This window comes from Pagrus pagrus (genome assembly GCF_965226575.1).
Source record: "Pagrus pagrus genome assembly, chromosome: 15".
NCBI classification, from domain to species: Eukaryota; Metazoa; Chordata; class Actinopteri; order Spariformes; family Sparidae; genus Pagrus; species Pagrus pagrus.
The window spans coordinates 9,955,157-9,974,810 of record NC_140199.1 but is presented as its reverse complement, the minus strand read 5'-3'; the positions used below and the strand labels follow the sequence as shown (position 1 = coordinate 9,974,810).

The following is a 19,654-nucleotide window of genomic DNA, read 5'->3' as shown; positions in this document are numbered from 1 at the left end:
TTATTTAGTTTGTTTAGGCATTTAAAAAAAAATAAGTCAGTGATCTTTCTCCTCTGATTAAAATTTCTTCCCCGAAATTACATAGTGCATCTTTAAATGGTTTGAACGTCTGCCAGTGCCTACATTGGTGTTTTTGCTTATTGTGATGTCATTTCATGGAGAATCTTAAATGCTTCATATCCCTAAAATCCGTATAAGCTAAGGTTAATACCCACTGAGCAAAAACATATCTAAAAGACATCAATTCATTGTCTTTGTGGACGTTAAAAAAAATAAATAAACGCCCAGTGAACTCGAACATTGTTCAGTTGGCATTAGGTTTGAAAGAGAAAAAAGAGAGTAATTTATTTAATAGCTATAGATACACAAATCATATGATGAGCTCATAAAATACAACACATTGTTAAGATTAAACCAGTGGCTTCCAGCTATTTGTCATGTGATCCCTCACATTAAAGCAGCGTGGGGCCCTGTGCCACATTCCAGATGTTTTGTGCGTGAATAACTAACTGTTTGAGGCAAAAAGAGGGAAAATGATATATTATCTCACATAAAACCAAAGATTAGAGAATGTTGTAAATAATGAAAGTATATTTTTGTATACTTTCCTCTTTCATTACCCTTCTCACGACCCCTCAGATCTATGTGGTGACCTGAAGCAGGGGCCAGACCCCTAGGTTGGACAAAACAATACTGAACTGTCGATAGAGTAGCTAAATCTATACAGCCAGCTACAGTACAACAGTAAAATGCTGCCTGCACACGCATCGGTATTAACAATCTAATAATATACATTATATATCAGTCACAGATTTAACAGCAGAAGTACAAGCACACGTACTTTGGATACTTGAAATACATTTTGCTGAAAAAACTGCTTTCACTTGCGTAAAGGATCTGAGTACTTCTTACATGTTGGTAAAGAAATTTCCAATAACTTCTAAAGAGCAACAACATGTTTATGTATGTGCATATCTGTTGGGGTACAAGGTATAGTTCAATTTAATTCATATAATGGACATTTTCACTATTTTCTGACAGTTTACAGGCTAAATGATGAGTTGATTAATCCCCTAAGAAGTGGCAATGATAAAAAATAATGATTAGTTGTAGCATGAGTATGATGTGTGAAGAGAAGACAAAGAGAGGAGACAAACCACTGAAAGCATTTTGAATAGAAAAGGCTGTAACGTCAGAGATGGCACCCTTTCCCCCGTAAAGCCAACGGTGTGCTTTATGTCAGCCGAACTGGGAAAGATATCAGCCGATCGTGTTGTTGCATTGACTGGAGCACACAGTTGAGACTCACAACAACTTTTTTATTTACTTCTAATAAGCATGAAAGAGGAGGATATCCTGCTAATGCACGGGACTACCAAGGAAGGTGAGGTCATTCAAACATCACACATTATCAGACTTGATGGGTTGAGCTGACAAAGCATGGCGGTAGAAGTATAACCCGTGGGAGAAAGGCATTTTAAACCTCATCTCAGTTTTAAAGAGATTTGACGAGTGACTCTATTTATGCAGTTTTTATGTCCGTGATAATTGAAAGTGAAGTTCTGGCTCACTCCTGATCCATTTAGATCGGGGCCTGGTCTTGTTGGCCCAAAATAACTGCCCTGGGGCGCTATCAAGATGGTTGCCAAGTGGCAAGACTTGGCTGAAAAGGACTTTGGCATCAGGTTTAACTGATCATCGCATAGATTCTTGTAAATAAATCATGATTGTTAAAGTAGACCTATAAGCTGTTTCATTTCCTTCTGCATTGGATTGGCAAAACAAATAAGTTGCCTTAAAGAACTGAAACAAAGAAGAAACAAAGAGGAACTTAATTTTAAGTTTCACTGTCAGTGCATCTAACTGTCGGCGTAAATCATTCAACCAAGACGGCAACAAAATAAGACGTTGCCAACTTCAAAATTAAATATTTAAAGACATCTGTGTGACTGGGCTTGGGAATCAACTTTATTTTTAGCATCCAGTCCAGGATGAATAAATGAGTTCAGGTCTGGACAGTGTCTGTGGCTCCAGAGGAGGGTCAGTAGGACGGCAATCTCTACCCCAGAGGACATTTATTTTCTAAAAAAGAGATGACAGTGAACCCTGAATCCGGTTTTAGGGGGTCAAAGGGAAGCAAATGCTGAAATCTGTCAGTGTTTGTCAGCATAGCCTTTAAATCTTTTGATAGTAGGACGGAGAAATAATATTTGTTTAATATTAGACATGACGCTCACACCACTTCTCACTGACGACCTCAGCAAACCAAGCAACACTCCTCCTTGAAACTGTCAGTATGGGGGGGTCAACTACAGTGTAACGTGTGTGTGTGTGTGTGTGTGTGTGTGTGTCTGAGAGAGAGGGAGCTTTATCTGTCATCACTGTCAACAAAGTGTCAGTTGATAGGTTTCAGATCCCAGTGCGACAGACTTAAGCGGTCAGGCAGCAGTCAGTTCACACACACACACACACACACACACTCACACACACCACAGCTTGACAACGCCAAATCAACCTTGTCTGATCTGGAAAAATGATTTCGGTCTAAGGCCAAGACTGCCATCTAGTGTTAACTACGCGACTCAAACGTCTGCTCCTCGAGTTAACCAGCAGACTAAAGATGACTTGATGTCAGAAAAATAATTCTTTAGTTCATTCTTAATGTAAAATCTCTGTTTCTGCCTCTCTGTCACCTCACCCTTCCTCTTCTCCTTTAAAGTGGAAGAAGCCACGAATAGTCTGCAAAAGGAAAAATAAAGCCAGCAGCGAACTCTTAAGAAAGCTAATTTGGCACTTTCACACAGGAAAAATCAGGGCGATCAAAACAAAGCAGTTGCAAATTGGGCTCCTAAAGCAGTGCGTGCAGAACAAAGTTGTTAAAAAAATTTCACAGCCACATTCACCACCTCGTAACACACTCATTGTGTTGTGTTCACAGTATTATGTGTAGTGAACAAAAATGACAGCCTTAAATCCAAGTCTCACCCGTTGGTTTGTGGACTTTTGGAGCCAGAAATAACCATATTTGGATGGGAGGGTGGATCCGGGAATCCAGAACCGAGGACACGCCGAGGTAGCGACTTATCAATCACAAGGTAGCCACGCCAAAGCAAACCCTGCTTTGTTGTCTATTTTACTCTAGATGGGGCTAAAATGTACAAAATGAACATCATGCTGTGTTTAAGAAGACTTGAAACTAATGATTGAGAGCATAATCTCATGAGGAAACTGTTTAATGTGGTAATAAATCTTCTTCTAAAGTGAGAAGTAGGTTCAGTTTCTCGTAAGCTTACATACGATCAAACTTCTTTATGAAACCAGTAGAGGCACTTCCGCATAGGCTTCGCTTTGTCAATGCCTGATACACATTTACACCTGGGAGCCGCCAAGACAGCTGCAGCCTTATGGGACAGTCGTAAGTGAATATGCTGGAAGTGGATAATTGAGACAGGAAGGAAGTCAGTAACGAGGTGGGAGGATAAAGACTGGTCAGGAAGATGGAAGTATTAAGTAAAGTTAACAGAGGAAAATGACTGCGTTAGCATTGACAGGGAGGTAATGTCATTACCTTGATGTATCTGCAACGAAGGCCTAGACTGAGTTTGTTGGACGCATACTCACCCGGCACTATTGATGCCGAGTCTATTTAAATATAAGACGGATCAAGAGGGAGTTGTTACAGGGAAATCAAATCAGTGCATCAAAATCGCTGGATCCTACAATTCTCGATATCTTTTTTCATTCATTCCTCTGCCATGTCTTTCAAACACCCAGCCTCCAGTTTGTACCAAGGGCTTCCTGTTACAAATGATGTTACTCACAGGTTGGTTCGAGCCAAACTTTTGGACCCAATCTAAAATGGATCTTAGGAAAATCTACAGCAAACCAGCATAAGCTCATTTTCAAAAATAGCAAGACCCTCTCTGAAAGAAAGAAAGAAAGAAATGTAATGTTGTGTAATGAATGTAATGTTGTACATTACAGTTAATACAATTTTATCTTGTATTGATTATGATGCACCGTGTCATAACAGATCCACTCAGCTGTTACACATCAGTCAATCAATTGATTTTATTCTAAGTGCAGAATCACCATGCAGCACGGTCCCAAAACACTTTAGAAATTGACAAATTACAGGTATTTACACACAGACCCTAGACTTATAGCAATGCAACAGTACCCTAACTGACTGGATTAGACTGGATAAACGTTGAACCCGGCCTTGACTGCACTCCGAGCCCTGATTACATATAGAGTAGTTATTACCTCTGCCAAGGATGATATGTTTTCACCCATGTCCGTTTGTTTGCTTGTTGGTTGGTTAGTCAGCAAAATTAAACAAAATCAACTGAACTGATGTCCACGAAACTTGGAGGACGGAGGATGGGTGTCGGACCAGAATAGACCCCATTAACTTTTGCTGTGGATCCAGATAAAGAGACAGATCCGGGCATGTTTTCTCACTTTATTTAACATTCGAGATAGGGTGTTCTCATTGAATGATGCATGGATCTTGATAAGAAAGAATCAGGCGTATTTTTGTACTCGTGTCTATGAATGAGTACAATTGCGGATCCAAATAGAAATCCATATCTAGCGTATTTAAATATGTTTTTATTTAGGGTTAGGGTTCCATTATTTTGTCTGTACCAAATCCCTATATAACATTAAAAGATTATTTTCCATGCATTCAGTATTTCTATGTATGAAAGACACAGACAGACAGAAAGAGGTCAAGAAAATCAAAGCTTATCGACAGACAACCAAAAGACAAAAATAATATGTTTTTATTATGTATTTTCTCTTTGGGAACTTATGGTAACAAACTCATTGTGACCCTTTTGGCTGCTACTGCTTCAAATGTCAATTACTGATCTTATATGCGGGAAAAAGATCCCTTTTCGATTCAGCTTAGATCAGTCTGATGCTTTTACTGTAAATCTATGCATGAATACATTATCCAAAAAGGCGAAGAGGACGTCCCTCGATATGGTAATCTGAATGCCAAGGTGACACTTCTCAGAAAACGTGGTCCTGTTTTTCCTGACACTAAATAACAGAGATCAACTGAGGGAGCCTGACCTTTTCATTGACCAGAACAGCAAAAGGCATGACAGGAGAGGTGGAGGTGGAGGTGGAGGAGGAGGAGGACAGAAGAAAGGAAAGGAGTCATCAAATATTAAGTAGTAGCCTCAGCGGAACAAGGGGGTAATAATTGTTTAAGTGCTACTTTTCAGGGCCTTCTCCCCTCCCCTTGATTTATTTATTAAGCAGCCAGGGTACAGGCTCATACTTCTGTCATAGCCAAAAGACAGAGAATGGACTGTACGTGCATTTAACTGCGTGAAGTTACACACGTGGTTTTTTTCATGTTACAGTATGAGGCGGCCAACCTCTTCAAGAGTCAGGGAACAATCTATAAAACCAAGCCGAACTGTCATAACAGTCAAGTGTGAGTCAGCAGCGAACAGGCGCTGTTACACAAGCAAGTTCTGTTCTGTTCTTAAAAGGTCTTAGTGCACAAGCCAGTCATACCATGTCTATAATCATGCCATATGATTGTAGGGATCATAAATGATCATGCAGAATATTATTAAAAACGTCTATTCTCAATAAACTCCTTACTGTAGTCCAGTTTTGTTCCAACTTTAGTCAGATTTTTTACTGAATTTCCAGAAAATGTACAAAATAAAATGCAAATTAATGTCCATCTTCTATTGTTATGCAAGTATTAGAAGTTCAGCATATCAAGTTTAACAGATGGTGGTGTTAATTCTCCTGTCGGCTGAGGACACGATATCGTGAATATACAAGCACCAATCAAACCTCAACCCTAGGAAAACTGCTCTCCTTATACATCCTTGACAAAAACAATGTAGGAAACTTGATAAAATTGTTGCTTATTTAGTCACGAATATCTAATGTTACAGAGAAATACTTAAAGTTGCTATAAGGAACTTTCATTTTTTTTATTCTGGCGGCCCCTGTGGACAAAAGCGGTACAAGCACAACTACCTTGTGTCTAAAGATCTTGATCTGGCTGGTGTGTCTGCCTCGGAAAAGAGTGACAGAAGATGAGAAAATGCAATGCATTTCTCGTTTTTTGTATGTAGGTGAAAGAGCGGCATCAGTATAAAATTGAGACGGTTTCTTAACCAGTAACAAACTCCTTGTAGTACGTTTAAGATCCATATTTGAAGTTTTCAGGGGCTTTAAGTTGGAACTTGATCTCAAAACGAGCTCTGCTGATGATAATCTAAAGTCATACCTTAATATTGGTACAAATCAGTTCCTGCACTCCAGCCTGTATCCAGCATGTAAAACCAAATAATATTCAGTTCAACTACTCGTTCTTAGAAACATAATTTTGTCCCGTCTCTGCACCTTGTATAACCTTATAAAAGGGCACTTTCCCTATAATGCGTGCAGTCTTTTATTGTAACACTACAGTAATGGCTACTGTCATTTCTCTTCCTCTTCACATATGCCAGCCAGCCTTTCTGAAACCTGATCTCCTGTTTGTTGTATTGTGTTTGGCACAACCCATAAGCCGCCATCATCGCTAAAATGCTGCCTGTATAAATCAATAGTTGACATCCTGCCAGACGGGCAGCCAGGGAGCTTAAAAGCGAGCTCGAGAGAGACTCAGACAGAGCAAGAAAAGCTGGGGACAGAAAGAGATGGAGGAAAGATTGATACTGTAGTGTGGGGTCTTTCCTACTAACCACGGGGTGACGGCGGCAGTAGCAGGAAAAGGTAAAAGCTACATCAGATCGTAAACACTATCATTTATAAAGAGAGCACTGTGTTTTAAAAGTGTATGATATAAGACCATAAGAGGACAGCGACTGGGGAGAGCAAACAAACAAACAGCAGCCAGCTTGTCATCCTACACCTTCATATTCAAACTATATAAGGCCATATCTGAACAGATTTACCAGAGAGCCACTGTGAGTAGAAAAACAGCTGTCTGAAGCACGACAGTCATGTTTGCTCAGTTGTGTCCTGTGGCTATTCTTTAGGATTTTATTATAAAGGCTCTGCACGGTTTGTTTTTAAAGCAGACTGCCACTGGTTGATGATGGGTTCTCTGGCCAACGTCCAGCTAGCTTTTACAGACACACTGAGGTTTGTTACCACAGCGGTAGTGGGTAAAGGGGATTGCAGCAGCACCACATGCAAAACTTTATCACCTTCGACACATTTATCTCATGTTTACAGCACATGAACAACTATAAATTAGCCCTGACCTTTCACTGAAATCTGGTAATCCGTTGTTTTGTCAAGTCTCACGTCCAAATAAATGAGTGTTTGAGAGAAACATGAACAGGCACATCTCAGTTGCAAACTACAAAACTGACACAGTCCGTTCACCCTGCTGCCGTCTGACAAAAGATACAGAAGTATCCGCTGCCGTACCACCGGACTACAGGGCTGTGAGACTCCCTCACTCATCCTCAACACAACGCTGTGACTTGAATATTATCTGTTCATCAGGTTGTACAGTTTTAGTTCCCTTGTGTGTAGCTTATGCTGCAATATCCTCATACAGTCTGATGTTGTGAAGCTACATTTCACACCACATGATTATCGTGGCAAAATGTTACCATCACGATATCTAAAGAAATTAAAATACAAGTGTAGGGAGGTGGAGAGTCTGGAACATTAACTGTAAAAGAAAGTATATAGTTTTGGTTTTCTTGTGTGTATCTTATGGGAACTACAGAAGAAATTTTGTTATACAACCTTGTGTTATGTAACGACGAATAAATCTTTAATCTTGAATTTATCACTTCGGCACGACTGAAGTTAGACGTAACCTTCTTTCTCTCTGAGAAGGTTACATCAGAGTTGAGGTGGAGGTACAACAAACAGGATGTAAACAGAATGCCAGTGTCTCCATATAGTGCTGACCACTATGTGCTGTGGTGAATTATTTCAGTCGAATGACATATGCAAGTTCGCACATTCAGTCTCGACTTGCATTATCGACAACACAATCGACAGTGAGCCGAGAAAACACACAGAAGAGCATTACGACCAACTATTCATGCTCCCTGCAGACACACACGCGTCACATTACATTCATATGCAAGTGTACACACTCACAGATGCTGCTTTGCCTTGCAAAACGCTGTTTCGCAAACTCACAACGGCGATAATTCGTTGTGTACCCATTCAGCACCCAGCCCACATCTCAATCAACACAGGCAAACACAAACGCTTACAGGAGCATGGATTAAAGTGGACTGAATGCTGCATAGACAATAATAGCTGTCTTTCTTTATCTATACATGGCAACAGGCTTTTTTTTTCGCCCATTACACACTGTGAAATGTTATGACAACCTCTGCAAACAGTAATTAAACTATATTAGATAACATGGGCCCGATATAGCCTCCCCTGCCTCCACTCTGGAGTGTGACGCCGACCAACGCACCGACTTATCACTGTCATTTAGTCTAATACAAGATGGCTACCAGCCAAGCCCACCTGGACTTATTGGTCTGTTTTCTTTCCTCTATAGAAATATTGACATGAAGGTAACTACCATTAGATTTTTTGGTGATCACATAATGCTGTAATGCAACTGGGCAGACTTACAAAACTAATAAGTGCTTCTTTATTCCAAAGCTATGCGTTATTGCTTCATGAGCATTGCCAAAACTGGACTTCATAGCACAACAGAAGCCTGGTTAAGTGGAGATATAGCCAACCGTCTTGTTATTAAGTGTTCTCCTTGCAATTGCAGCATTAGCATCTTATTAATATTGCACACGGTGTCGAAACTTGTGTCCTTAAAGTAGTGTTCCCGTCCATATGCATGACTGTGTTTCGTTGTCATTGCTCATCTTTATTTTAGATTAAAGGAAGTACAGGAAAAAACTCGCTCCAGCTCTTCCTCAGACAGACACAGTCACTGCCAACCAGAAAAATGACCACTGACAACAACGCTCAGATACTAATGTTGACTTTTAAATGCCCTTTTAAACCAGGTTTCTTCAAGCAAGCTGTACCATAACTCTCGCAAGATATGCTGAGGATTTACAGCCTTTTGTGTGTACTTCATCTCCATCTAACAGGTGACAAGGACAGCTACATGTAAGGACAGCGTGTGAAAAGAAGAAGAAGAAGAAGAAGAAGAAGAAGAAGAAGATGAAGTGATGGAAAGAAACTGTCCGTATCGTGAACACAGACACAGACGAGACTGGACGACACATGCAGAGGGGGACAGAAGATTCAGAGGGAGGCAGCACAGATTATTATACAAGAAGAAAACTCACCGTCATGTTCCATGACTTGACCTGGGGAATATTATCAGCAGTGTGTGAGCTGATCCTTGCCTCTTCCCGACACACCACCTCTCTGCCTCCCTCCCTCCCCCCACTAACTCCCCCTCCTCCCTTTCTCACTGTCTGCCTTCTTCTCCTGTTCTCCCCTCCCTCCCTCCCTCTCTCTCTCTCTCTCTCTCGCCGTCTACTTCCCTCCTTCATCGCTCATCCCTCCCTGTCTGCAACTCACTCGCCCCTCCTTCCCTCCCTCACCTCCCTACCACCCTCCCTCCCCCCTCGAACCAATAAAGAGCATTAAAAGTTAATGTTTGTTTCCATTTCAGTTCCTCCTTCTCCCTCCCAATCTGTGTCTCCTCCTGCATTTATCTCCATCTCCCTGCCTGTCAAGTTTTTCCTCCTTCCTCCGCCTGCTGGGTCTGGCTCCAGTCTCACCCATTTTTTTTTTTTTCTCTTCGTTCTCCCTCCTGCGTTGAGGTCCCACAGTGACGTAGGAAATAAGAGGAGAGAGAGGAGAGGAGGATGCAGATGAGGAGTCACTGTGAAGGGTGAAGGAAAGGGGGAAGGAAAAGAGGAGGGAGATGGAGGTTGTCGTCTGTATGTTCAGTGTGTTTATTTTTCCTTATCACACTTTCCTTCCTATATATTTTTATTGCAGTCAGTCTTCAGCAAATATGAACAGACCTCACTGCAACATTATCAGTACAATGTAAGAGGTGATAGGTAGAAGGCATCGTGGGTAGAAGTGCAGATTCTGTAAACACATTTTAACAAAGAAAGCTAATCAACAACACAAAGCAAATTTTAACGCTGTTTTAATCATATTTCATTCAATTACAACAGGGGATTCAACTAACGATCACTTTCATTATAGAGTCATCTATCAATTATATATTTTTATTGTTTATTTGAAAAAAAAGTCACACAAAATGTGTCAAAGAGTAAAAGTTGAAGTCTTCAATTGTATGTTTTGTCCAATTTAACGTCAAAATCAAAAAACCACGACGTAAAAAAAACAACAGATCTGCTGATTTGAGACGCCGAAACCAGAAAATGTCCATTATCTAAAAGGTTCATGACGAATTTCATTTATATGAATTCATTCTTTGCACAATAGAGCTGACATATGGATATGGTTTTATTGATAATATAATGAAAACTCTTTTAGAATCAAAATCAGAACGACTAAAAATGTATTGATCCTTGTTGGGGTAATTGTGCATCTTACAGTCGCTCCTTCTGGAATAGAAAATATCACACCGTAGATATAAACAAGATTTTAATACAGATAAGACAAGTAAGAATAAAACCTATAAAGTAGGCCTGCTATAAATTAAAGTACTGAAATATAAAAATAACTGGAAACAAATATGTGCATAAAACTATAAATGTGATGACTATGTATATATACACACATGTTGAAGTACTAATGGAAATAGAGGTGTAAAGATCCGGCCTTGTAATAACTAACAATCATTAACAGTATGAATAAATGCGACAACAAGACCAGTAGAATATTAGACAGGAATTAATTCACAATGATACATCAGTTGTCGAGTTTAAATGAAAAACAACGTCTATCCAGCTTACTTACCTACTATAATGGACACCGTATGCCCCGATGAAAACTGTGTGAGTGGAAAAGAGTTGGTTTATCCACGCTTTGATAAAGGACTTTTGATCATCATATCAGAGTGTCCTCTCAGACTGCCGACAACGCCATCGACCTTCATTAAAAGTGAACTGGACAGTCACTGTTTTATCATTTTTTACTCAACCACTGGCCCTCTGCTTGAAGAGCACCTGATTTATTACTTTAATATCAACTCGGTATTGTTCTTGACCCAGTGCAGCACGCCCCATAACAATTTTTGCAAACAGCTTCTTATGAGTGATGAGATCTTACACACATAGAAACAAATGCCACAATTTTATACTCACGTTGGTATAAAATTGTGGGCTTTGTTTCTATGTGTGTAAGATCACATTAAAGATTTCTGTGGTTTCTCCTGAGCTTGGGATCTGATCACAGCTGGTGGGCTGTTCAGTCCACGTCCATCAGTTCTTGATGGAGCGTATTAGTCGTGGTTTCCAGCATTAACCTCTCAATAAACAATAGCTATTAACCTTGATTGTTGCTAAGTAACACAACACTTAACACTTAATCTCAAGGAGAAATAAGTCAGACTTTACGGGCTTCGAAAAACAAACTACTGAGCGGAGAGAAGGCACATGAAGGCGCCACAGTGACTGCACGGTGATAAAAACAATACAGATATTAGACCCATGGATCATAAACATAACATCAGTAATAAGTCAATACACATAAACTCAGTGATAGACACAAGGAGAGATTGAAAGGAGTCAAAGATACAGACAGAAAGTGCAAGAAACGGACAGATGGTCATTTTGTTTCTTTTTTTTCTGTCACACACACTTCAGGTCCATCGAGTGTTGTGAAGAGTCACTCCACACTGCAAATACTCTGTGATCATCTCTGGGTGCCATTGATGGTTTAAAGCTGGATGTCGCGGCTGTACACACTAATATGTGTATTGTGTCTCCTTTAAATACACGCACACTCGTACTGTATATTTGTGTGTTTTCACTCACAGTTGATTTTTAATTTCCTGTTCTTTATTAGACATATCACGAAAAGAATGAGAGGACATTATGAAATACACTGATGGACTGAAAGTGAGACAGGTGCGTCTGTGTGTGTGTAAGCCAATGTAAACAGAAGTACATGTACGCACAACCATTACGTTATTGACTACATAAGAGCAGCTACCGTAATGCCATTTGGTATAGTGCTCCTTCCCTCTCTTGTCAGTCTGTTTTATTGGACTTCATACAAGAGGTGGGAAGTAACAGAGTACAATTACGTTGTTGAGGTACTTACTTTAAGTAGATTTTCAGGTATCTGTACTTTACTTGAGTTTTTATTTTTCTGACCACGTTGTACTTTTACTCCCAAATATCTGTACTTTGTACTCCATTTTCAAAACAGGCTCGTTGCTTTAGTTTTATTGCGTTTGAGGGAGATTATCGATTATTTTTGTTTGGCGTCATTGCCCGCCGCCTTCCCAACATCACAAGACTGATTCCAACCAGCAGATGTGACAACACTGAGACAGACAGAGAGGGAGACTCCAATATGAAGAAAAGGCGTGTTATATCTGCAGAGACCCTGCAGCCCTCTGCATGGATTCTCCTATCTTCTCCATTTATTACTGTGCTCGGGGCGCATCACCAACCCAAAATGTCCTGGGAGTCAGCGGCTCAGACACAACCTACTGATTCTACCTTTAAGTTGAAAAGTCTTTGAGTTATATTGATATAACGTGAGCTATTACATTTCCATTACAGACACACATACGCTTACTGTACTGTATGTACACAGCATCATTAGAGGCATAATGTTAACATCCTGCTGTCGAGGCCTTTTGACAAATATTAAAAGGGTTAAAGGATTACTAAGTAACAGCATATAGTTACTGATAGACAGATGGCAGCGGGGGGGAGAGACGGAGAAAGTGAGACTTTGACTTTTGACGCAACGGCTCACTACAAGCGAGAGGAAAAAACAACTGGCTGATCAACTCCAACAACATCTACCCACACGCACACGCTGTCACACATAAAAGAAACCGCAAGTACGTGCAAGCACCTCACAAGGTCAACTGGCATTGAAGAAGATCGAACCCACTTTTCTCACCATTAAATGTGAGAACAACACCTCCAGTCCACCAGGATTGTAGAAACGGGCAGAGACATTTAACACTCATGATTAGAGTACGATTATAAGAGAAAGAAAGAAGGGACAACTTAAAATATACATATGTTCAGGAAGACTGAGGGAGCTTAGACAACACCAAAGGTTTTGTGCTTTAACAACACAGCTGTGTCATCATGAAGTCAATTATTAGATTGCAATCACCTGTTGTTTGCATACCCGTATAATCATGTGTAATATTCAAATTGCAGGAGCCACAATTCAAGACTTATCCTTACCCTACAGCCACTAACCATTCAGCCAACCATTCAGTATTTTCTTCTTTTTTTTTTTTGGGATATGCTGAAACAGCTGATGTTGTTGTTTTTCTGGGGAGGACACTCACCCAACAGTAATGAATGGGTCAATGGTGAATATGTAAGACGTGTGATTATTATCAGCGACGTCAGTACATGACAGCTGCTACACACATTTTTATTATGATAAACATCATCACGACAATACCTTTGTTTTCAACAACAGTGCATAGTACTTTGTGTTTGGTGCTAAACAGTACATGTTAGCACGCTAAAGAAGGATGGTGACCCTGAAAAGCAGGGAACTGGAGGACATTATACATGCTAAAAAAAATCTGCACATTTCTAGCATGTTAGCATGATGACGTTAGCATTTACCTCAAAGCAAAGCTGTGCCAAAGTACGACCTCGTAGATCGAGCGGCACAATCTTAGACTCAGTGTTGTTTAGACACTTGTTGGGATGTAGGCTTATTTTCTTTGTATGTTTATGAAACTTCCAGATGACAAACCAAATGAACTACATAGAAATGTCTTGCACACGTGTGTAAAACTCTAAATTTCAATAATTACACCTTTAATGTGAGATTCCTCTTTTGAAGCAACAGCAAGGTGGAGGTAAATATGACAACACCTCAAACTGCAACACCGAGAGATCGAGCCTTTAATTACTAAAGAATCAGAGCTCCTTGGGTCTGTCGGTGGCTGCTTCAGCCGCTACCACGGTGGCTGAGGATAGACTGCGTGTGGGCAGTGAAGTGGGGAGGGCTGCTCCCTGCATCACAGTACAAGTACTTATTGCAGACTAAAAGGGTCTGTAATCAATGTTATTTCGAGGAGAGTACCCACAAGCAGCAGAGAGTACCAGCAAGCGGACACTCCTCTTTTGTCCTCTTCTTTCCATCTGTCCTCCCTTCCTCCTTAATCATCCTGTCCTTGCATCCCCTTTTGCCTCCTCTCCTCTCTTTTCTCATCATTTTCCCCTTGCCTCCTTTACTTTCCGCTCTCTGACTCTCTTGCGTCTCCTCTCATTGTTCTCTTTTGTCTTAATATATCTTTTCTTGGCATGTCATTCCATTGTTCTCTCTTATTCACCCTCTCCTGCCACTTTATCTACCCGTTATCCTCTCTTCTCTTCTTTCCTCTTTTCACCGCCTGTGTAATTATAAGACTGTTACAGTGCCCATCCGGAGGACAGCGTGCTATTTACAACAGCCAGCAAAGACCATCTCAGCCTACACGGTATCCCACAAAAATGCACATATGTGAGTGCACGACTTAATATTTAATATCTTTATGACAAATACATGACACGACATGATCCACTCAGTGACTGTTCTGGAGCTTTTCAATCATATATATATTGTTTCTCAACTGATCAGGCAAAAGTCTCAATCTCTTTCGAGTTTTATTACAAAATGTTACTTTCTTGATAAAGATAGTTGATTGTTGTTTGTTTTGGGTTGGCGGCCCGGATCGTCGGCAACCCAGAGCATCAGTATTTGACAGCCTGGGGGTGACACTCAACACTTAGAGGGTAACTTCATCAATTTGACACATTAACATGTGTTTACAGGTCTTGGTGATTACTACTGCATATGTACAAAAAGCAGCATGAAGCCTTTTGTGGCTCCAGAGGAAGCTGCATGTAATCTGATAAATATCCTCTTAGTGGCTGCGTTGCATTGTGGGTAATTTAGGCACCAGGTGTAAACACACTTTACAGCGACATTATGTAACGTTTTCACCTTAAAGCAGCTTCAGAATCACGTTGATGGCACAGTGTCTTGTAATAAGTTGAACGGTGTCTCCGTCTCAGCCACTCCGCCGCACTATGTTACTGCAGTGAGAGGATCACAGCGTTACATACATGTTTACTTCAACATGCACGTTTTTAACACATAACATTGTCATGACGTGATGAGTATTGTTTGTGGTTAGCACCTACATTACGTCTGACAAATCGTTGCGGCCCTGGGATTTGTATTTGCGAGAGAAACTGTGGGCAAATCACAGAAAATGCCAATGTCTACGTAATGTTGCTTTAATGTGTAAAATTTTAACTATCTTTATCCAGAAAGTTACATTCTGTTGCTTTAAGTTTACAAGGAAAAGCCTTCTTTACTCACTTTTGCCTTAAAACTATTGATATCATGGTGTTATTGACTATGTGAGAGCAAAAACAGCTTTTAAAATCAGTTCACAATCTCATATACGTTTAGTAGTGGAGGGATTATTCGGTTTATGGGCTTCAGTAAATCGTCAGCTTTCCAAAAGATCATAACTTCAGCTGTGAATCGATTTCATAACTCTGATCAGAATGAAGTGGACATACAGAGAGAGTGCAGCGGTATTATTGATGCTCACCATCACATTTACCCAAAATAGCCTACTTTATATTGTTTGCCTCCTGTTGACTTGCACGTTCTCACGTTTTACTTTTCAGTCTCGTATTCTTAGAGCTTGTTAAAAATAAAGAATTACATGCACATGAAAAAGACATCCCCCCCTCCTGCCATTAATTCTGGTAATGTTCCCCACTGGAGCATTTTTCCTCAGGGCAAAAGAAGTTTCTCATCATCTGCTAACTCCTTTTAGCTAAAAAAAAATAAAATGCTGTAATTCATATAATATTTCTTTCTGGGTGTGTCATTTGAATTTTTAGTTTTTCGTGTCAGATCTTATTTATATTTCAGATCATTTCAGACACGGAGCAAAATGAGCCCAGCATGCCGTCCGACATCGTACATTTGGCTGCTTTTGAAGCTTCGCCCTGTGGGACGGTCGTGAAAGATGTACTGAGACCACACTAATGTGAGCGAGGGGGCCACTTGGCTGCACATGGATTTTCAGCATCTGTATAAAAAAGGGTGAATAAGCGCCCCCTGTTGCTTGATTTGAAAACAGTTAATTTTAACATGCATTATAGTGTAAAGTCATTATTTGTGAGTTTAGCTCAAACATGTGATCCAAAATCATGGTCTCAATCCATATTTCATAAGAATTTGATTTTAAAAAACAGATGATGTGAGGACTTTATACAGGAGGACTGTTGGTGAGATTAACTCTCAGGTTGAACGAAGCTGCTCTGAGACATTTCAAACCATGTGGCGAGAAATCCAAACCGGCAGGAGGCATAAACAACTTTGGACATCTAATTTCCTAACTGCTCCCCTTCATGATCGTTTCCTGTAATTACAACTTAAACATAAACACAGAACACTTCCTGTGGCAGCTGACGACAAGCAAAATAACTGCCACTTATAATACACTGTAAACATTAGCATAATGTGTAACTGGTGAACAAGACAGCCCTAATGCAAAAGCGGTCTATTAATTAACATCATCTGTGCAGGGATAGGTCAGAGTAGGTACAGGCTTGCGCCTTCTTAAACACTGAAGACGGCTGATAGGAAGTGGTTTTCACCTCTGACACACATATGAGCCTATCAGGGCTCAACAGCCAGAAGCTTCAGGCAGCCAAACTGTCGCTCTGACATTTAAGTGAGACGATGAGGTGGTTGACGCTGTGGCTAACGTCCCACAGCGCCTGTGAAAATGCTTCATCCCCTCACATTGACCATCATGTTTTCACAGTGTTACAACTTTTTGACACTTCATCTGCAGAAAAACAAGCCAGTATACACTACTCAGAGTTATTCAGGGATACCGGGATATATGAGTTTTTCACTTGATTGTTTATTATGTGACATATCTGAGTTTTTGTTTTGTGTTTTGTGAATATTTCTATCCCCCAAAAATAGTGTGACACATTTCATTTGACTTTTTTTTGCATATCCATGCACCCATATCCCAACATCACAGTGTATTTCCGTTGCTGTGTGTATTGAACCTGACATCCTTGGCACCGGTGATGATTTAGCAGGCGTGTCATGTGCTTTTTATGATGAATTTCAATATAATAGACTCAAGTGGAAAAAAAAAGCTAACTGCATCGATCCAGTGTTGCACAAGAATAAATCATGCAACACTTCATAGGTACAGTCAGATAGAAAACATGAAAGACAGAGAGAAAGAAAGAGTAGAGAGGGTTAAGTTTGTCTGTGCAGCAGAGCAGGAAGTCACTTCTGCCTCATTACTCATACTCGAGAAGCTGTCGTGCCAAGTACAACTAGTATAACTTGAAACTTTGGCGGTGACAGACAGCAGATTACACTGATGTGTCAGCTGACTTCTACCATCACATGCTCCACAAAATAACATTTGAATGAATAAAAGTATAAAACAGCATTAAAAGGCTAAATTAAGTTAACCTGAAGATGAACTCAGTGTTTGGTGGTGTATCCTACCTGAGCGCGCTCCCCGGAGCCTGCACAGCACCCTGGAGCGGAACCCAGAGGTGTCACTCTTGGAGCGGGACCTGAAGAGAGGCCACAGCGGAGGAAAGTGCCTCAGCTCCGGGTAGGTGTCCTCCACTTCCTCGTCCATGGTCCCTCTGTCAGCCAGCAGGAGAGAAGAAGACAAGACAACTTCACTCTAACCTCATCGACATCAGCCTGCCCGCCTCTCCTCTCACTCAAACTCTTTTTCTGCAGCAGGCAGAAGTGTGTGTGTGTGTGTGTGTGTGTGTGTGGGCGTGGGTGTGTGTGTGTATGTTAACACCCATCGCCTCTGTAAAACAGGCTGCTTAATGACAGGATGGCTATTATCTGACTGACTGCTATAACTTTTCTTTTAACTTATAAGTTTCTAAGTTTTTATGAAGGTCAAATTTGACTTTTAATAATAATGTTTTGCTTACATGAAAAAAAATAACATATTTAACATACAGGCTACCTAAGCATGTGGATACAGGGTGTTACCTATATTTTCTGTAGGCGTGAAAAATAAAAATAAATGAAAATGGTCCTTTAGGAACCACATTCAAATACAATCGATAGCTTCCTGTTGCTTGTAACCGGTGGTGAAGAGCATATTCAGTCAGTCTGAAGAAAGAGCTTCTTTGCAAAGTAAAACTTACCACCTAATTAAAGTTACGCAATGACAAAATGTCAATGCAACATCATGTGAAGTAGACAGAGCAGAGTGGCTGCAGCTTTTAAACGTTAGATGTCGCTACACCACCTCTGCAGTGGTCCGTCTGCTCTCCATGTGTTGACACCCAGTGCATGTCTCATACTTTACACTTAGAGGTGGCAAAAGGAAGGAACTCTCACTGTGATCTCCTTTTCCGGCAACCAGATAGATTTTTTTAAATATAGGCTGACAGGCCTAATCCAAACTTAAATACTCTTTCGTGTGGCTTCACAGCACGCTCAACGTGTTGTGCTTGTGGTCACCTTGTACAGTGATTGGGCTCGGCCTGTAGCACAGCTGCTGCTTGCGTGGACCGATTTGATCTGCAGAGCTGACTTTGCAATTCTTCGGCTGGTAATTTCAGCCGGTGGAGCGAAACAAGTGGATCGATTTGATGGGAAAAAAGCCAAAAGCAGAAATGTGGCTACGTGATAGTTAATTCATTTTATCATGACAGTACACCAGTCTACCACAGTATATCATTTTACTTTATTCTACATAAATATATTGTTGTATTTCATATCTGAACTCTCTATTTTGTGTTGTTGGAAGCAGACCAAGAAACTGCTTCACTATAATTGTTGTGTATCTGACAAATAAAGAACTTGACTAAGCACTGTTGCTCAATATTTTCCACACCACAGGGCTTCCAGTTGCTAACAAGACTATATTTATGATGTTTTAGCAGAAATTAGTAAGAATCACACTGCCTTGCCAGCAGATTTTGCTTTGTTTGCACAAGGCCTATTATGAAAATGATATGGGGCTAACTGAAAGGTTGTTCTGCATAAAATCTTAGATAAGTTTGCGACGTAGCTTTTCCCATCTGCTTACGACTCAAGTGTCAAGTGAATTTCTCCACTGAGGGTTCAATAAAGTCTTATCTTATCTTAGCTTTTCCATGTTGTGCCAAAACATGATAACACTTTATAATAACCATCATTAGGAAAAGAGTTCACATGAACTACAGAGTGGGTCTATTAATTAACCATTTACAAAGTATTGAGGATTAAAGGTTAAAGGTTCATTCATTTGTCATTTTACAACATCAGGGTTGTAAAATGATATTAAAGGAGCACTGTGTAGTTATGCGGAAGCTTTTTCAATCTGAAGAGAAAGATCTGTTTTTTTAATGCGTAAACAAACTAAATAAACAAACTCTCTTTGTTTTCATGACTGAATAAACTGAATAAACTGAAACCGACCTTAAAGGACAACACAATTTCATACTGTTTTACTTTGTTTATATCTGGCGGACCCCGCCACCTTTCTAACAGTGTTCTAGGGACCTTATTT

The 19,654-nt window shown here is 40.3% G+C and overlaps 1 protein-coding gene across 3 annotated transcripts in view; it reads right to left on the bottom strand.

The window, feature by feature from the left end:
* phactr2 (phosphatase and actin regulator 2) overlaps positions 1-19,654 on the bottom strand; it is a 48,839-nt gene that overhangs the window by 28,289 nt on the left and 896 nt on the right. For 2 of the 3 annotated variants that reach the window (XM_084376140.1, XM_084376143.1), the window contains one exon: positions 17,632-17,777. In XM_084376140.1, the coding sequence (XP_084232266.1) occupies positions 17,632-17,770 (139 nt within the window). In that variant the 5' untranslated portion in view covers positions 17,771-17,777. Of the gene's footprint in view, positions 1-9,284; positions 9,368-17,631; positions 17,778-19,654 lie in introns of those variants that run through there. The other variant, XM_084376142.1, reaches the window with a different exon arrangement.